The 18001-nt window shown below is 47.9% G+C and overlaps 1 protein-coding gene across 1 annotated transcript in view; it reads left to right on the forward strand.

Moving 5' to 3' along the window:
* The window catches only part of UNC5D (unc-5 netrin receptor D), a 1128748-nt gene that overhangs the window by 392138 nt on the left and 718609 nt on the right, over positions 1–18001 (forward strand). The window contains 1 exon segment of the mRNA XM_077484820.1: positions 7181–7396. Within this exon segment, the coding sequence (XP_077340946.1) occupies positions 7181–7396 (216 nt within the window).

Raw genomic sequence — 18001 nt, forward strand, 5'->3', positions numbered from 1 at the left:
GGACCCTGATGTAAGGGGAGGCTCTCTGGGGACCCTGATGTAAGGGGAGGCTCTCTGGGATTTTTTTTTTTGCCCAATTGCGTACAGTTTATATACTGTTTTTTGCGCATTTGCAAAATTAAAGTGGGCCAGCCTGGATGAAGTCCAGGGCCAAATTTTTGTCCCAGTCCAGCCCTGGTAACCCTCCATGTACAAATCTATCTGAACTAAGTTCTCATCGTAACTACAAAATAATAATCTTAGATAGAACTAAAGACGGGGAAAATGCAAACTGACAGCAAATTCATGGAATGGAATCGGACGCGGAGAACACGTCGGCATTTCCTGTATAGTGATGGTGAAATTATGGTAAAAATGCCAAACCCTCCCCGTGGAAAACAAGGTGAATGATGGATAAAGCTGTAATTGGCGGCTGTATACCCCGACCTCCACGGAGAAACACAGGTTAGGAAATGTATCGGTCCTTTCATTCAGCGGCCTGACAAGCGGCGTTGTGATGTTTTGTATATATATATATACACTTTAGATATGATTTAGGGCTGCAGAGTATAACATCATTGGATATTATGAGCCCAATCCACGGGTCCCCGGAGAGGTCAGTGGGAAATGCGGCTGTTAAAATTCAAGTTTTTTTCCATGGAGTCGCCTGGGGTGTAATTCCATGTCCACACATTAATCTTCCTGAATGGCGCCGATGGCTGAGCACGCAGGAGCAGATCATACTACCATTTACATTCTAGCTGCCCCCCCCGCCCCGGCTGATCATAAGCTTTAAAATGCCTCCTGACCTTTGTCGGCGGTGAATGGATTGCGCGGTAAATTGAACACTGGTAGGTGGCCGAGGTCTACATATGTACATGTACGGAAGGTGCGAGGGGTCAGGAGGGAAATTACCTGTACACATATAGGCCACCGTGTTAGGTGGTCTGTCAGCGGAGTCGCCGCTCATAGAAAATGCAGCCGGAGGGGAATCGCATGCGGCCCGGGGGTAATAAATCACTTAATTTGCACTGGACTGGATTTAATTCCTTACTAAGCTACTTATGTATTTATGAGCAAATTGTGTCCATTTTTTTAAATTTCTGTTAGGTCAGGGGGCAGAGGCGTAAAGAGAACTGTAAGGACCCCAGTGCAAGCAAGAAACCATGAAGGGCCCCCCCTGACCCACCGGTCCCGGGGCCCTTTCCTCTGGTACTATTGTTGGGTACTATGTCTTAGCCCTTGTACACACGGTTGGAGATTCCGACGGAATGTGTGCGATCGGACCGTTTTGTCGGATATTCCGACTGTGTGTGGTCTCCATCGGACTGTTTCCTGTCGGAGTATCCGACGGACCAAGTTTTCCAACTTGTTGGTAAAATTTTCCGACAAAATGCTCAGATCGGACATACTCCGACCATGTGTAGAGAATTCCGATCGGACAAAGTGCCACGCATGCTCAGATCAAATTCCTACATCAAAGCTATTGGCTACTAGCCTGAACGTTGTCCCATCGTAATGAAATAACGTCATCACATCGGATTTTCCGACAACTTTGTCCGACCGTGTGTATGCAACAGTTTCGGAATCTCCGACCGTGTGTACAAGGGCTTACTGCAACCTCTGCAATGTGAATGCCAATTTGCTCCAAAAAAAAAAAAAAATGCAGAGGCGCTAAGGTGTGAAATGCACCACCATCTTTCTTTTGGGAGGGCGGCTCCATACCCTCCCGGCTCCTCGTGTCGACTGGCCCCTCCTCTTCCTATTCCTGCCTAACTATGCATCTCCTCCCCATCCCCCGCAAGTCAGCCAGCCCCCAGCTGTTTCTCTTCTCCTGTTGCTCCGCCCCGTTAACCCCTGTCATGCCGGCCCTCCGCCGATACCTGCGGCATTACTCCGGGCCTTTCTGGTGTGTGGAAAGGCAGGTGTCCCAATACTTTTGGCAATACAGTGTATATTGATATGGTAATCGTCTGTGTATTGTGATATTAGTGGACGACTAGCGATGTATAGAACAGTTGGCAATACTTCATATCACAGCATAAAGCACTTAGTGGGGGGGGGGGGCTACACTAATAAAAAGGGTTTTGGATCTATTGAGGGCCAAAAACGTACAGAACATCGAGCAGCAATGGGCAGAGGGGATAAATATGGTTTCCATTAGCATGGTGTAATTGTTGGTGCCTTTTGTGCATCGCTGATGACTGAAATGGTTATTTAACCGATATTTGACATGCAAAGTACACCTCTATTCACCGCGTCTCACAAAGAAATCGCAGATCCCGCGTAGAGAATGATGATGATGAAAATTGATAGATGATGACAATGATTATGATTACTATTATTTATTTTTTTTGTAAATTAGGTGTTCCTATAAAAGCCATCTCCTCGCTCCCGGCCTTTGAAATGCTTGATACAAAAATAAATTGCGCTATAGATTTCTTGCCGCATTGGCTGATCATTAGCTGCCGCTCCGTAGACTCGGCGTATGGCGCCTACAAGACGACCTGGTAGTAAACCAGGAGGCCTTTTTTTTTTTACGAACAGAACGCGGCGATAAGACCGCTTCCCAGCATGCCGTAATTTCCTGCACACAATTACGGCAGTTTATTATGCTGGGCGTAGAGGGAGAGACTATAAGAAAACGGTTTTTCTTTCTCCCCGACGCGTTCCACTGATGCTTTTTTGGAACGACGATTGAAAGTTTGGAGGGAAAACAAGGACGGCACATGTTTGGGCTTCATGTCATTACGCCTCCAATCTGAGAGCTTTTGCGGCAGATTCATTTCCTGTCCATCTATACGGGGAGATGCTTTACTGTTATTTACAGCGGGATAACACAATAACAAATCAATAGCCAGATAGCACATCGCTGATTGCCTGCCAGTCACAGGTGGTCATTAGTCCTCTTATCTTTCCATTACCCTCATCTCCCGATCCAGATTTATATGTGGCCGTGATTGGATAATTAGAATTCCATTTCTATTAGAGGACGTAATGCACATCTGGACTCAGTAATTCACCATCGCCAATAAATAATACAGAAATAGTCCATTTAAACAGGAGAGGTCCCAACGTGACTGACAGGGTGACGGCACTGAACAGAGACAGGTATTGGGTTGAATATATAATATATACATGGCGCATCGCCTTTTGTCACGCTTCCAGTGTGGAACATTCTTGAGTTCTATCCTGTTGCCGATCCTTCTGTCTTATTTTTGGAGATTTCTCATAAGTGCCTAAGGTGCAGATGCAGGGAGGAGGTGCAGTAAAATAGGACTTGAGAGTGCTCAGTTGAGGACAAGGCCAAACAATACTTACAGAATGTTAACTCAGCACCTCCGAAATTCATTGTTCAACGGAGATCCCCTCTAAAACCAACTCTGCAACTCTAGTAAGAACTCTAGTATACAAGAAGGACAAGAACAAGGTCAAGCGGGTTTAGCAAACCTAGTTCCAAGTCTATCACCCAGGACCAACTTTAGTAAGAACTCTAGTAGGTAAAAGGTCGAGAGCAAGGTCAAGTTTGTTTAGCAAACCTAGTTCCAACTCTATGACCTGGGACCAACTTTAGTAAGAACTCTAGTATGTAAAAGGACAAGAGCAAGGTCGAGCGTGTTTAGTGGACCTAGTTCCAACTCTACGACCAACTCTAGTAATAACTCTAGTATACAAGAAGGACAAGAGCAAAATCAAGCATGTTTTGTGGACCTAGATGCAACTCTACAACTTGGGACCAACTTTAGTAAGAACTCTAATATGTAAAAAGACAAGAGCCAGGTCGAGCGTGTTTAGTGGACCTAGTTCCAACTCTACAACCAACTCTAGTAAGAACTCTAATATGCAAGAAGAACAAGAGCAAGATCAGGCATGTTTTGTGGATGGAGTTGCAACTTTACAACCTGAACCTAGGACCAACTTTAGTAAGAACTCTATTATGCAAGAAGGACAAGAGCAAGGTCAAGTGGGTTTAGCAAACCTAGTTCCAAGTCTATCACCCAGGACCAACTTTAGTAAGAACTCTAGTAGGTAAAAGGTCGAGAGCAAGGTCAAGTTTGTTTAGCAAACCTAGTTCCAACTCTATGACCTAGGACCAACTTTAGTAAGAACTCTAGTATGTAAAAGGACAAGAGCAAGGTCGAGCGTGTTTAGTGGACCTAGTTCCAACTCTACGACCAACTCTAGTAATAACTCTAGTATGCAAGAAGGACAAGAGCAAAATCAAGCATGTTTTATGGACCTAGATGCAACTCTACAACTTAGGACCAACTTTAGTAAGAACTCTAATATGTAGGTAGGACAAGAGCAAGGTCAAGCATATTTAATGGACCTAGTTTCAACTCTACAACCAACTCTAGTAAGAACTCTAATATGCAAGAGCAAGGTTAAGCGTGTTTAGCAAACCTAGATCCAACTCTATGACCTAGGACCAACTTTAGTAAGAACTCTAGTATGTTAAAGGGCAAGAGCAAGGTCGAACGTGTTTTGTGGACCTAGTTGCAACTCTACAACTGAGGACCGACTTTAGTAAGAACTCTAATATGTAGAAAGGACAAGAGCAAGGTCAAGCAACCAACTCTAGTAAGAACTCTAGTATGCAAGAAGGACAAGAGCAAGATCAGGCATGTTTTGTGGACGGAGTTGCAACTTTACAACCTGAACCTAGAACCAACTTTAGTAAGAACTCTAGTATGCAAGAAGGACAAGAGCAAGGTCAAGCGTGCTTAGCAAACCTAGTTCCAAGTCTATCACCCAGGACCAACTTTAATAAGAACTCTATTATGTAAAAGGTCGAGAGCAAGGTCAAGTTTGTTTAGTAAACCTGGTTCCAACTCTATGACCTAGGACCAACTTTAGACAAGAGCAAGACCAAGCATGTTTTGTGGACGGAGTTGCAACTTTACAACCTGAACCTAGGACCAACTTTAGTAAGAACTCTAGTATGTAAAGCCTCATACACACGATAGGACTTTGTACAAACTTTCCCTTGGATTTTTGTACAAAGGGCGTCGGCTGTGAACTTGTATTGCATACACACAGCAGGACTTTTTCAGCCAACTTTCACCAAATCACGTGGTTTTTCTGCTCTTTACCGCCACCTTTGGTCAACTTCTGTATTGCTGTCTGATCTTTTGCATTGGTTCTGAGCATGCGTGTTTGAACTTTGTACAAAAGTCCGATGGTTTTCTGTACACACGATCGGACTTTGCTCCGTCTGACTTTTGTTGCCAGAAAGTTTGTCCGTTCACACAGCCAACAAAATCCCGATGAAAACCAAAAAAAGTTTGTCCGATGGAGCGTACACACGGTCGGATGTTGCTCCAAAACAGCTAATTTGCATGTTTGTTGTCAAAAAGTCTGATCGTGTGTATGGGCCTTAAGAAGGACAAGAGCAAGGTCAAGCATATTCAGTGGACCTAACTCCAACTCTACAACCTAGGACCACCTCTAGTAAGAACTCTAAGCCCCCGTACACACGGTCGGAGATTCCGGCAACCAAATCCGTCGGAGTAATTCCGGAAGAGGTCCAGAAGTGATGTTGCATACACACGGTCGGACGCAGTTGTACATAACGTGATGCCGTTATTTCGTTATGACGGGACTATGTTCAGGCTAGTAGCCAATAGTTTTGGTCTAGGAATTTGATTCTGAGCATACATGGCACTTCGTCCGTCGGAGTAGGCTACACATGATCGGAGTATGTCCGATCTGAGCATTTTGTCGGAAGATTTTACCGGCAAGTTGGAAAAGTTGGTCCGTCGGATATTCCGACGGAAACAGTCCGATGGAGACCACACACAGTAGGAATATCCGACAAAACGGTCCGATAGGAAACATTCCGTCGGAAACTCCGACCGTGTGTACAAGGGCTAAGAAGTAAGAAGGACAGGAGCAAGGTCAAACATGTTTTGTGGACCTAGTTGCAATTGTATGACCTATGACCAAATCTATGCGCACAAGCAACAACTAACATACACATGTGTGGTATCACTGCAATCGTTAGGAGCAGGGGAAATTATTTTGGGTTCTTCATGGTAGTAGCAAGAAATATACAGCTAATTTTTTTTTAAAAATGTTTTTTTTTTAATTATTTTGGGCCAGTTTTCCTATGATAATAATAACACAAAATAAAAAAATCAGGAGATAACCATTTACCACCAAGTGAAAGCCCAATATGTGCTGAAACACGGTATAATCCACTTGGATGCACAAAGTAGTTTCACTAACACATGTCAAAGTTGCAAAATTTTTCTTAGGCATTAACATTTGTTTTACTCTTAGGTGTGAAGGGGTTACATTTATTTTAAATTCTTTGCAGCTGGAACTGTATTTTTTTCTTTCAAATAAGGACTAATGCTCTGCTAAGTGTAACTGCTTGAAGGGCATCGGGGTAGAATGTGGCAGGGGTTTGGCAGTTTAACCTCTAGATGGAGCGCTATCTACCCCCTGCCCCCCCCCCCCCCCCCCCCACCACGCCAGGCCCACAGCGATAAGCCGTACACTCCACCTCAATAGACAGTCTAGGGAAGGGATCTCCAAACTTTATGAACAAAGGACCAGTTTACTGTGCTTCAGATTTTGAGGGGGCTGGACTGTAGCCAGTGTTAGTAGGAAATGCCCTGGTGACAATGGTAGTAGAGAATGCCCCATCATTGGTATTAGGGAAAGAAATAGTGCCCCATCATTGGTGTCAGTGGGAGGAATAGTGCCCCCATCATTGGTTTCAGTGGGAGGAATAGTGCCCCATCATTGGTGTCAGTGGGAGGAATAGTGCCCCCATCATTGGTTTCAGTGGGAGGAATAGTGCCCCATCATTGGTGTCAGTGAGAGGAATAGTGCCCCATCATTGGTTTCAGTGGGAGGAATAGTGCCCCATCATTGGTGTCAGTGGGAGGAATAGTGCCCCCATCATTGGTTTCAGTGGGAGGAATAGTGCCCCATCATTGGTGTCAGTGAGAGGAATAGTGCCCCATCATTGGTTTCAGTGGGAGGAATAGTGCCCCATCGTTGGTATCCGTGGGAGGAATAGTGCCCCATCATTGGTGTCAGTGGGAGGAATAATATTTAGTCATTATCTGTGTGTAGAAATAGAACATAATTGCTGCAGAAGTTAGAAATGTGATACATTGTATCTCAGACTGAGTTTTGTCTTCCTGGTCTGATTATTACATAATAACATTTTGCTGTCTTATTTTTGCAGGAAGCAATGGAGAATCTCCACCAGAATCGCTGCCTTCTGCCCCGGGTACCCTCCCCCATTTCCAGATGGAGCCTGAAGATGCCTACATCATCAAAAGCAATCCCATCATCCTGCGCTGCCGGGCTTTACCTGCCATCCAGATCTTCTTTAAATGTAACGGAGAATGGGTGCATCAGAACGACCACTGGTTTGAGGAGAGCGTGGATGAAAGCACAGGTAAGGAGGACGCTCATGACCGGGCTAGACTACATGGCGGGTACTTCTCTTATTTGGAGAAGAGTCTCTGGGTTTCTCTTTGCTGTCTGTGTCTCCATTAGAGGGTCCCCCTTCACTCAGTGGCATCAACACAACCATCTTTTTTCACTTGTAACTAATTTACCTTCTTTTGATTGTTTAAAATCTCTCCCCACACCTGTCGTCACAGTTCACATTAATCATTCACAGAGTTCTGTCACTGAATAAACTACAAGTCCCTTCTGCCATCGTGGCAGACGACTTGTACTTCTCAATGAACTGCAAGGGCGCTGTTGAGCGCTTTCACAATTTATCGATTCTTCTTGGTTTTCAGGATCTCTCTGCCCATATGGTGGCATGCGAGATATGGAGGCATGGAAGAAATAGAGATATGGGATATATGGAGGTACGGGAGGTATGGAGATATGGTGGTATGGAGGTATGAAGGGGCGGGAGGTATGGAAGCATGGAAGGCATAGAGGCATGGGAGGTATTTGGGCATTGAAGAAATAGAGGTATGGGAGGTACAGGAGGTATGTAGATACAGGGGGTATGGAGATATGGGAAGTATGGAAGTACGGGAGGTATGGAGGTATGAGAGGTATGGGAGGAATAGAGGTACAGGAGGTATGGAGCTACAGGAGGTATTGAAGGAATAGAGGTATGGAGGTACGGGGTGCATGGAGGTATGGGAGGTTTGGGAGGTATGAAGATATGGTGGTATGGAGGTATAAAGATACGGGATGGAGATGCAGGGAGATACAGGAGATATGGAAGGTATGGAGATATGGTGGCAAGGAGGTATGGAGGTATGGCAATACAGAAGGTATAGAGGTATGGAGGTACAACTAGGGCCCAGTAAGGGGAAGAAACGCGTCAACTCTTGTTGTATATTGGATTTCCCCTTGTCTTGATGGATCTGCAATAAATATTATATGAATTTTATGGATCTGTTCTATCGTGTTACTGGACCTTCACTCATCTTCTACATGGAGGTATGGAGGTACAGGAGGTATGGGAGATACCTCCTGTACCTCCTCCTGTATTTCTCAAGGTACTTGAGAATTGGAGGTACGGGTGGTATGGAGGTATGGGAGAAATGGAGGTACAGGAGGTATAGGAGGAATGGGGGTATGGGAGGAGTGGAGGAACAGGAGGTATGGGAGGAATGGAGGTACGGGTGGTATGGAGGTATGGGAGGAATGGAGGTACGGGTGGTATGGAGGTATGGGAGGAATGGAGGTACGGGTGGTATGGAGGTACAGGAGGTATGGGAGGAATGGAGGTACGGGTGGTATGGAGGTATGGGAGGAATGGAGGTACGGGTGGTATGGAGGTATGGGAGGAATGGAGGTATGGGTGGTATGGAGGTATGGGAGGAATGGAGGTACGGGTGGTATGGAGGTACAGGAGGTATGGGAGGAATGGAGGTACGGGTGGTATGGAGGTATGGGAGGAATGGAGGTACGGGTGGTATGGAGGTATGGGAGGAATGGAGGTACGGGTGGTATGGAGGTACAGGAGGTATGGGATGAATGGAGGTATGGGTGGTATGGAGGTACAGGAGGTATGGGAGGAATGGAGGTACGGATGGTATGGAGGTACAGGAGGTATGGGAGATATGGAGGTACGGGAGGAATGGAGGTACGGGTGGTATGGAGGTATGGGAGGAATGGAGGTACAGGTGGTATGGAGGTACAGGAGGTATGGGAGGAATGGAGGTACGGGTGGTATGGAGGTACAGGAGGTATGGGAGGAATGGAGGTACGGGTGGTATGGAGGTATGGGAGGAATGGAGGTACGGGTGGTATGGAGGTATGGGAGGAATGGAGGTACGGGTGGTATGGAGGTACAGGAGGTATGGGAGGAATGGAGGTACGGGTGGTATGGAGTTACAGGAGGTATGGGAGATATGGAGGTACTTGAGATATGGAGGTACAGGAGGTATGGGAGGAATGGAGGTACGGGTGGTATTGAGGTACAGGAGGTATGGGAGGAATGGAGGTACGGGTGGTATGGAGGTACAGGAGGTATGGGAGGAATGGAGGTATGGGTGGTATGGAGGTATGGGAGGAATGGAGGTACGGGTGGTATGGAGGTATGGGAGGAATGGAGGTACGGGTGGTATGGAGGTACAGGAGGTATGGGAGGAATGGATGTACGGGTGGTATGGAGGTATGGGAGGAATGGAGGTACGGGTGGTATGGAGGTATGGGAGGAATGGAGGTACGGGTGGTATGGAGGTACAGGAGGTATGGGAGGAATGGAGGTACGGGTGGTATGGAGTTACAGGAGGTATGGGAGGAATGGAGGTATGGGTGGTATGGAGGTATGGGAGGAATGGAGGTACTGGTGGTATGGAGGTACAGGAGGTATGGGAGATAAGAAGGTACTTGAGATATGGAGGTACAGGAGGTATGGGAGGAATTGAGGTACGGGTGGTATTGAGGTACAGGAGGTATGGGAGGAATGGAGGTACGGGTGGTATGGAGGTACAGGAGGTATGGGAGGAATGGAGGTATGGGTGGTATGGAGGTATGGGAGGAATGGAGGTACGGGTGGTATTGAGGTACAGGAGGTATGGGAGGAATGGAGGTACGGGTGGTATGGAGGTACAGGAGGTATGGGAGGAATGGAGGTACGGGTGGTATGGAGGTATGGGAGGAATGGAGGTACGGGTGGTATGGAGGTACAGGAGGTATGGGAGGAATGGAGGTACGGGTGGTATGGAGGTATGGAGGAATGGAGGTACGGGTGGTATGGAGGTATGGGAGGAATGGAGTAACGGGTTGTAAATTCTGAAGCTGACATTAGTACCGTTATTAAGGTATGGAGAATGGAGGTACAGGTGGTATGGAGGTAGGGAGGAATGGTGTACCGGGTGGTATGGAGGTACAGGAGGTATGGGGAATGGAGTACGGTTGGTATGGAGTTACAGGAGGTATGGAGGATTGAGTTATGGTGTGGGTATGGAGGTATGGGAGGAATGGAGGTACGGGTGGTAATGGAGGTACAGAGGTATGGGAGATAAGAAGGTACTTGAGATATGGAGGTACAGGAGGTATGGGAGGAATGGAGGTACGGGTGGTATTGAGGTACAGGAGTAAGGGAGGAATGGAATTGCGGGTGGTATGGAGGTACAGGAGGTATGGGAGGAATGGAGGTATGGGTGGTATGGAGGTATGGGAGGAATGGAGGTACGGGTGGTATGGAGGTATGGGAGGAATGGAGGTACGGGTGGTATGGAGGTACAGGAGGTATGGGAGGAATGGAGGTACGGGTGGTATGGAGGTATGGGAGGAATGGAGGTACGGGTGGTATGGAGGTACAGGAGGTATGGGAGGACTGGAGGGACGGGTGGTATGGAGGTAGTGGAGGATGGAGGTACGGTGGTATGGACGTATGGGAGAAATGGAGGTACGGGTGGTGGAGGTACAGGAGGTATGGGAGAAAGGGAGGTACGGGTGGTATGGAGTTACAGGAGGTATGGGAGGAATGGAGGTATGGGTGGTATTGAGGTATGGGAGGAATGGAGGTACTGGTGGTATGGAGGTACAGGAGGTATGGAGATAAGAAGGTACTTGAGATATGGAGGTACAGGAGGTATGGAGGAATGGATGTACGGTGGTAATCGTACAGGAGGTATGGGAGGCATGGAGGTACGGGTGGTATGGAGGTTCCAGGGTTACTTGGAGGAAAGGAGGTATGGGTGGGTATGGAGGCTATGGGAGGAATGGGGTACGGGTGGTATGAGTACATCTTATTGGAGAAGGAGGTATGGGTGGTATGGAGGTATGGGAGGAATGGAGGTACTGGTGGTATGGAGGTACAGGAGGTATGGGAGATAAGAAGGTACTTGAGATATGGAGGTACAGGAGGTATGGGAGGAATGGAGGTACGGGTGGTATTGAGGTACAGGAGGTATGGGAGGAATGGAGGTACGGGTGGTATGGAGGTACAGGAGGTATGGGAGGAATGGAGGTATGGGTGGTATGGAGGTATGGGAGGAATGGAGGTACGGGTGGTATTGAGGTACAGGAGGTATGGGAGGAATGGAGGTACGGGTGGTATGGAGGTACAGGAGGTATGGGAGGAATGGAGGTACGGGTGGTATGGAGGTATGGGAGGAATGGAGGTACGGGTGGTATGGAGGTACAGGAGGTATGGGAGGAATGGAGGTACGGGTGGTATGGAGGTATGGGAGGAATGGAGGTACGGGTGGTATGGAGGTATGGGAGGAATGGAGGTACGGGTGGTATGGAGGTATGGGAGGAATGGAGGTACGGGTGGTATGGAGGTATGGGAGGAATGGAGGTACAGGTGGTATGGAGGTATGGGAGGAATGGAGGTACGGGTGGTATGGAGGTATGGGAGGAATGGAGGTATGGGAGGAATGGAGGTACGGGTGGTATGGAGGTACAGGAGGTATGGGAGGAATGGAGGTATGGGTGGTATGGAGGTATGGGAGGAATGGAGGTACGGGTGGTATGGAGGTACAGGAGGTATGGGAGGAATGGAGGTATGGGTGGTATGGAGGTATGGGAGGAATGGAGGTACTGGTGGTATGGAGGTACAGGAGGTATGGGAGATAAGAAGGTACTTGAGATATGGAGGTACAGGAGGTATGGGAGGAATGGAGGTACGGGTGGTATGGAGGTACAGGAGGTATGGGAGGAATGGAGGTATGGGAGGAATGGAGGTACGGGTGGTATGGAGGTACAGGAGGTATGGGAGGAATGGAGGTATGGGTGGTATGGAGGTATGGGAGGAATGGAGGTACGGGTGGTATGGAGGTACAGGAGGTATGGGAGGAATGGAGGTATGGGTGGTATGGAGGTATGGGAGGAATGGAGGTACGGGTGGTATTGAGGTACAGGAGGTATGGGAGGAATGGAGGTCCAGGGTGGTATGGAGGTACAGGAGGTATGGGAGGAATGGATGTACAGGTGGTATGGAGGTATGGGAGGAATGGAGGTACGGGTGGTATGGAGGTATGGGAGGAATGGAGGTACGGGTGGTATGGAGGTACAGGAGGTATGGGAGGAATGGAGGTACGGGTGGTATGGAGGTATGGGAGGAATGGAGGTACGGGTGGTATGGAGGTATGGGAGGAATGGAGGTATGGGAGGAATGGAGGTACGGGTGGTATGGAGGTACAGGAGGTATGGGAGATATGGAGGTACGGGAGGAATGGAGGTACGGGTGGTATGGAGGTATGGGAGGAATGGAGGTACAGGTGGTATGGAGGTACAGGAGGTATGGGAGGAATGGAGGTACGGGTGGTATGGAGGTATGGGAGGAATGGAGGTACGGGTGGTATGGAGGTACAGGAGGTATGGGAGGAATGGAGGTACGGGTGGTATGGAGGTACAGGAGGTATGGGAGGAATGGAGGTATGGGTAGTATGGAGGTATGGGAGGAATGGAGGTACGGGTGGTATGGAGGTACAGGAGGTATGGGAGGAATGGAGGTACGGGTGGTATGGAGGTACAGGAGGTATGTGAGGAATGGAGGTACGGTGGTATGGAGGTACAGGAGGTATGGGAGATATGGAGGTACGGGAGGAATGGAGGTACGGGTGGTATGGAGGTATGGGAGGAATGGAGGTACGGGTGGTATGGAGGTACAGGAGGTATGTGAGGAATGGAGGTACGGTGGTATGGAGGTATGGGAGGAATGGAGGTACGGGTGGTATGGAGGTACAGGAGGTATGGGAGGAATGGAGGTACGGGTGGTATGGAGGTATGGGAGGAATGGAGGTACGGGTGGTATGGAGGTACAGGAGGTATGGGAGGAATGGAGGTACGGGTGGTATGGAGGTACAGGAGGTATGGGAGGAATGGAGGTATGGGTAGTATGGAGGTATGGGAGGAATGGAGGTACGGGTGGTATGGAGGTACAGGAGGTATGGGAGGAATGGAGGTACGGGTGGTATGGAGGTACAGGAGGTATGGGAGGAATGGAGGTACGGTGGTATGGAGGTACAGGAGGTATGGGAGGAATGGAGGTATGGGTAGTATGGAGGTATGGGAGGAATGGAGGTACGGGTGGTATGGAGGTACAGGAGGTATGGGAGGAATGGAGGTACGGGTGGTATGGAGGTACAGGAGGTATGTGAGGAATGGAGGTACGGTGGTATGGAGGTACAGGAGGTATGGGAGATATGGAGGTACGGGAGGAATGGAGGTACGGGTGGTATGGAGGTATGGGAGGAATGGAGGTACGGGTGGTATGGAGGTACAGGAGGTATGGGAGGAATGGAGGTACGGGTGGTATGGAGGTACAGGAGGTATGGGAGGAATGGAGGTACGGGTGGTATGGAGGTACAGGAGGTATGGGAGGAATGGAGGTACGGTGGTATGGAGGTACAGGAGGTATGGGAGGAATGGAGGTATGGGTAGTATGGAGGTATGGGAGGAATGGAGGTACGGGTGGTATGGAGGTACAGGAGGTATGGGAGGAATGGAGGTACGGGTGGTATGGAGGTACAGGAGGTATGTGAGGAATGGAGGTACGGTGGTATGGAGGTACAGGAGGTATGGGAGATATGGAGGTACGGGAGGAATGGAGGTATGGGTGGTATGGAGGTATGGGAGGAATGGAGGTACGGGTGGTATGGAGGTACAGGAGGTATGTGAGGAATGGAGGTACGGTGGTATGGAGGTATGGGAGGAATGGAGGTACGGGTGGTATGGAGGTACAGGAGGTATGGGAGGAATGGAGGTACGGGTGGTATGGAGGTATGGGAGGAATGGAGGTACGGGTGGTATGGAGGTACAGGAGGTATGGGAGATATGGAGGTACTTGAGATATGGAGGTACAGGCAGACAGCTGTACTAACAGATTGCACCAACCATCTACTGATCCTGTTTGCAATGCTCTGCAGACTCCTAATAAAGATAAATGCATAATGAACTCATTATTTAATGGAACTCCCATGCATCTGGTAACTAGTTTTTGCCCCAACACCTTGCATTGCATTTTGGTGTGTTTAGCATGATTTTGGAAAAGGGTCAGGGGCTTCATTTTCACATTTCTTGTGTGTAGGGCGGCCCATTGAAATGAATTGGCTGCTCTATATATTATGTGTGGGAAGAAGCGCACGCTGTCACACCCGTATGGTGTATGGTGGAAAGGTGAGACTGCAGAAGTAGCGGTGATGGTGTGTATGGGGTGGGGGGGGGTGGGGGTTGGGCACATGTAGAGGTGAATCTTCTTGTTGGCTTACAGAACCACTTCCATGGTTTGCTGATAATTTAATGATTGAAGTAAGGCCAGGTTCACATAATTGCAAATTGGATGTGGGTCTCCCTGCATCCAATTCGCATGACAAGCGAATGTGACCGGCACTCAATGGAGCCGGTTCACACAGGTCTGGGGCGGCCGCAGTCCGGATTGCAGAAGGGTCCTGTGCATCTTTGGGTCTGGTTGGGGTGCAAATTCAGGCACACAATTTGGACCTAAATCAAGTGGTGGCTGGTGCTTTATTTACTTGGAGGGGTGGCCTGCGACCTTCGCAGCCCCCCACCCCCAGCCAACCAACCACCCCCCCAACCTATCACCCACCAGGCCCCCCGCCAGCACCACACCTACCCCATCAAGGTCACAGCTCCCCCCCCCCACCTCCCGTGTCTCCTTCCAAGTCCCGGCAGTCGCTTCTCCTCCTGGCCAATTCAGTCTTTTGACTCCCGGCCAATCGGGTCTCAGGACCCGCTTCCTGATTTGCTGGGAGGAGAAACAGGAAGACAATAGCGAATATTAATTTTCTATTGTCACACAAGTTTGTGGTCTCGAGGCGCAGTGCTCTGCTCCCTGAGCCCACCCTTTATGAAGCCAATTAGAGCCTCGGGCTCTCATCATGTGCTTTGCAAAAAAAAAAAAAAAAAACCTCATTGGAATCCATGCGTCCGGCGCCCTGCATGTAGATTAGGGTCCGGATTAGGGGGGCAGCACCTGTGCGCGGCCGCCACCGCCTGAATCGCACCTGAACTGGTGTACAGAAGCGCACCGGACCCCATGCTGTGAACTGCAGCCGCCCAGATGTAAACCGCCCTACAAACGCATGTGCAGCCTCTATAGCAGCCGTGAGTAGACGTGCGCTTCATTTCATTCCGAATTAATATTTTCTGACAAATTTTTCGTTATTCGGAGATTCGGATATATCAGAATACCAAAATCAGAATATAAACAAATTTTACTGAATATTCATACCGAATAACGTAACGAAATTCGTCTGAAATTCGGAGATTCGGAACTGAAATTCGGATCAAATTTTACATTGAGCTCCAGTCGAATTCTTACTACACATAATGCCGAAATCAAAGATTGTGTGTGCGTTATCAGAGGACCGTTTGGAAATAATTCCGTTTTTTTGTTAAGCCAAAAAAGTGATTTAACCTCTTCAGCCCTGGAAAGATTTACCCCCCCTCCCCTTCCTGACCGGGCCCTTTTTTTGCGACTGCGTCGCTTTAACTGACAACTGCTCGGTCGTGCGACTTTGTAGACAAATGAAATTTACATCCTTTTTTCCCCCCACAAATAGAGATTTATTTTAGTGGTATTTGATCGCCTCTGCAGTTTTTATTTTTTGTGCTATAAACAAAACAAAAAAAAAAAAACAATCACTGTAAAAAATAAAAAATAAAAAATAAAAAAAAGCAATATGTTTTACCTTTTGCTAAAATAAATATCCCCAAAAAAATACATAGATTTTTTTTTTCCCCCTCAGTTTAGGCCGATACGTATCCTTCTACATATTTTTGGTATAAAAAATAAAAATCGCAATAAGTGTATATTGCTTGGTTTGCGCAAAAGTTATATCATCTACAAAATAGGGGATAGATTTTTGGCATTTTTATTATGATTTTTTTATTATTATTAGTAATGGCGATGACTTACGATTTTTAGCGGTACTGCCACATTGCGGCGGACATTTTTGACACTATTTTGGGACCATTGTCATTTATACGGCGATCAGTTCTATAAAAATGCACTGATTAAAAGTAAATGGCACTGGCAGGGAAGAGGTTAACCACTAGGGGGGGTGATGAAGGGGTTACGTGTGTTCCCTGGGCGTGTTCTAACTGTAAGGGGGAGGGGCTCACTAGAACATGACAGAGATCACTGGCAGCAGTAGTTCCCTGTCATGTTGCTAGGCAGAATAGGGAAATGTCTTGCTTACATCTCCCCGTTCTGCCTCTCTGTGTCAGGATCGCAGGCCACCGGCAGACATGGCGCCGTGGCGTGCGCGCGCCCGCTAGCCGCCGGTGAACGGGGGAAACATGGTTTTGCTGCTCCCATGCCACTTTGCCAACGTATATCGGCGTGAGCCGGATCAGCAAAGTGGTTAAAGAGTCATTTGTAATGAATGAATGAATGAATGAAATACTTATATAGCGCACAATGCGAACTGAATCGCCTCTAGGCGCTGTGGCGAGCTTTGATCATCTGCTAAAAGAGGAAGGTCTTGAGTTTTTTCCTAAAAGCCAGGTGATTTTCTTCCAGGCGGATGTTTATTGGTAGAGCATTCCATAGCCGAGGCCCTTGGACAGCGAATCTCCGATCCCCCTTGGATTTATACCGGGCTTTGGGCACGAGGAGGAGGTTTTTGTTGGCTGATCGAAGACCATCATTAATCATTAATCAGTAATCATTTGGATGAATGTTTTTCTTTTGTTCGCTACAATCAAATCAAAAACAATATAGCATTTTCGTTTCAAGCAGATTTGAAAATGTATCGATTTGATCATTTCGAATCGTAAAAAAAAATCGGTAAATTCGAAGAGAAAAATCAAAAATTCCAAATGTGAATTCGGAATACGAATCGAACGAATCAACCGAATTTAACTAAACGCAAAAACTCGATTAGCGAGTTGAAAGGAGAGCGATGTTGTGGTGATGCTCGTGTCTAGCCGAGAGCGGATTGTAACCCTCGGATTGCATTGACATCTTCTACACTTCAGTGGCCTCCTATGCGGCGTGGGGGGGAGGGGCGAACCCAATATGTAAGGAAAATGTCGTTGGCAGTTGAAGGGTTAACTAATAACGACATTCCTGTTAACGTTAATTCCTGTGGGGGAGGGGGGGGGCTCCGTTTCCGATCGAATCATTGGTGGTCTGTGAGAAGAGATGTGAAACGTTGAATTGTCAGACAGACGTTTCCGCCGCACGTTTTGCGTTTCCATGTCATTATCCGGGAATAGCGCGTCCGATGATGTACGCCGTTCCATCCGAAGAAGGTGGGTTACGCCGCGCTGTGTGGTTAGCGGGTGAGTGGCGGGGGAACGTGTCACCCGGCTGCCTGGAAATGAATTCAATTAAACAGAAAGTGACGTCCGAGCTTTGTTCGCCCGTCTGCGAGATCGACAAGAGAACGTCCTTCTGACAGCGCTGATTAACGAGGAGGAAATTTTCCTTCCACCTCAGAAAGTTCTCACCTGTCATATGTCTCCTTCCGCCTTATTTATAAGGAAATCAGAGACACGATGAGACGCAGAGAGGGGTGACAGCGAGACTCCGAGGACCATCGGGGGAGGGGGTCACAGGAAATCATTGCAGAGAATTAACGAGAAATTCCCGACTGCAGCA

This window comes from Lithobates pipiens, unplaced genomic scaffold (assembly GCF_037356315.1).
Source record: "Lithobates pipiens isolate NorthernLeopardFrog02 unplaced genomic scaffold, aLitPip1_a1.2 Scaffold_162, whole genome shotgun sequence".
In the NCBI taxonomy this organism is placed as follows: domain Eukaryota; kingdom Metazoa; phylum Chordata; class Amphibia; order Anura; family Ranidae; genus Lithobates; species Lithobates pipiens.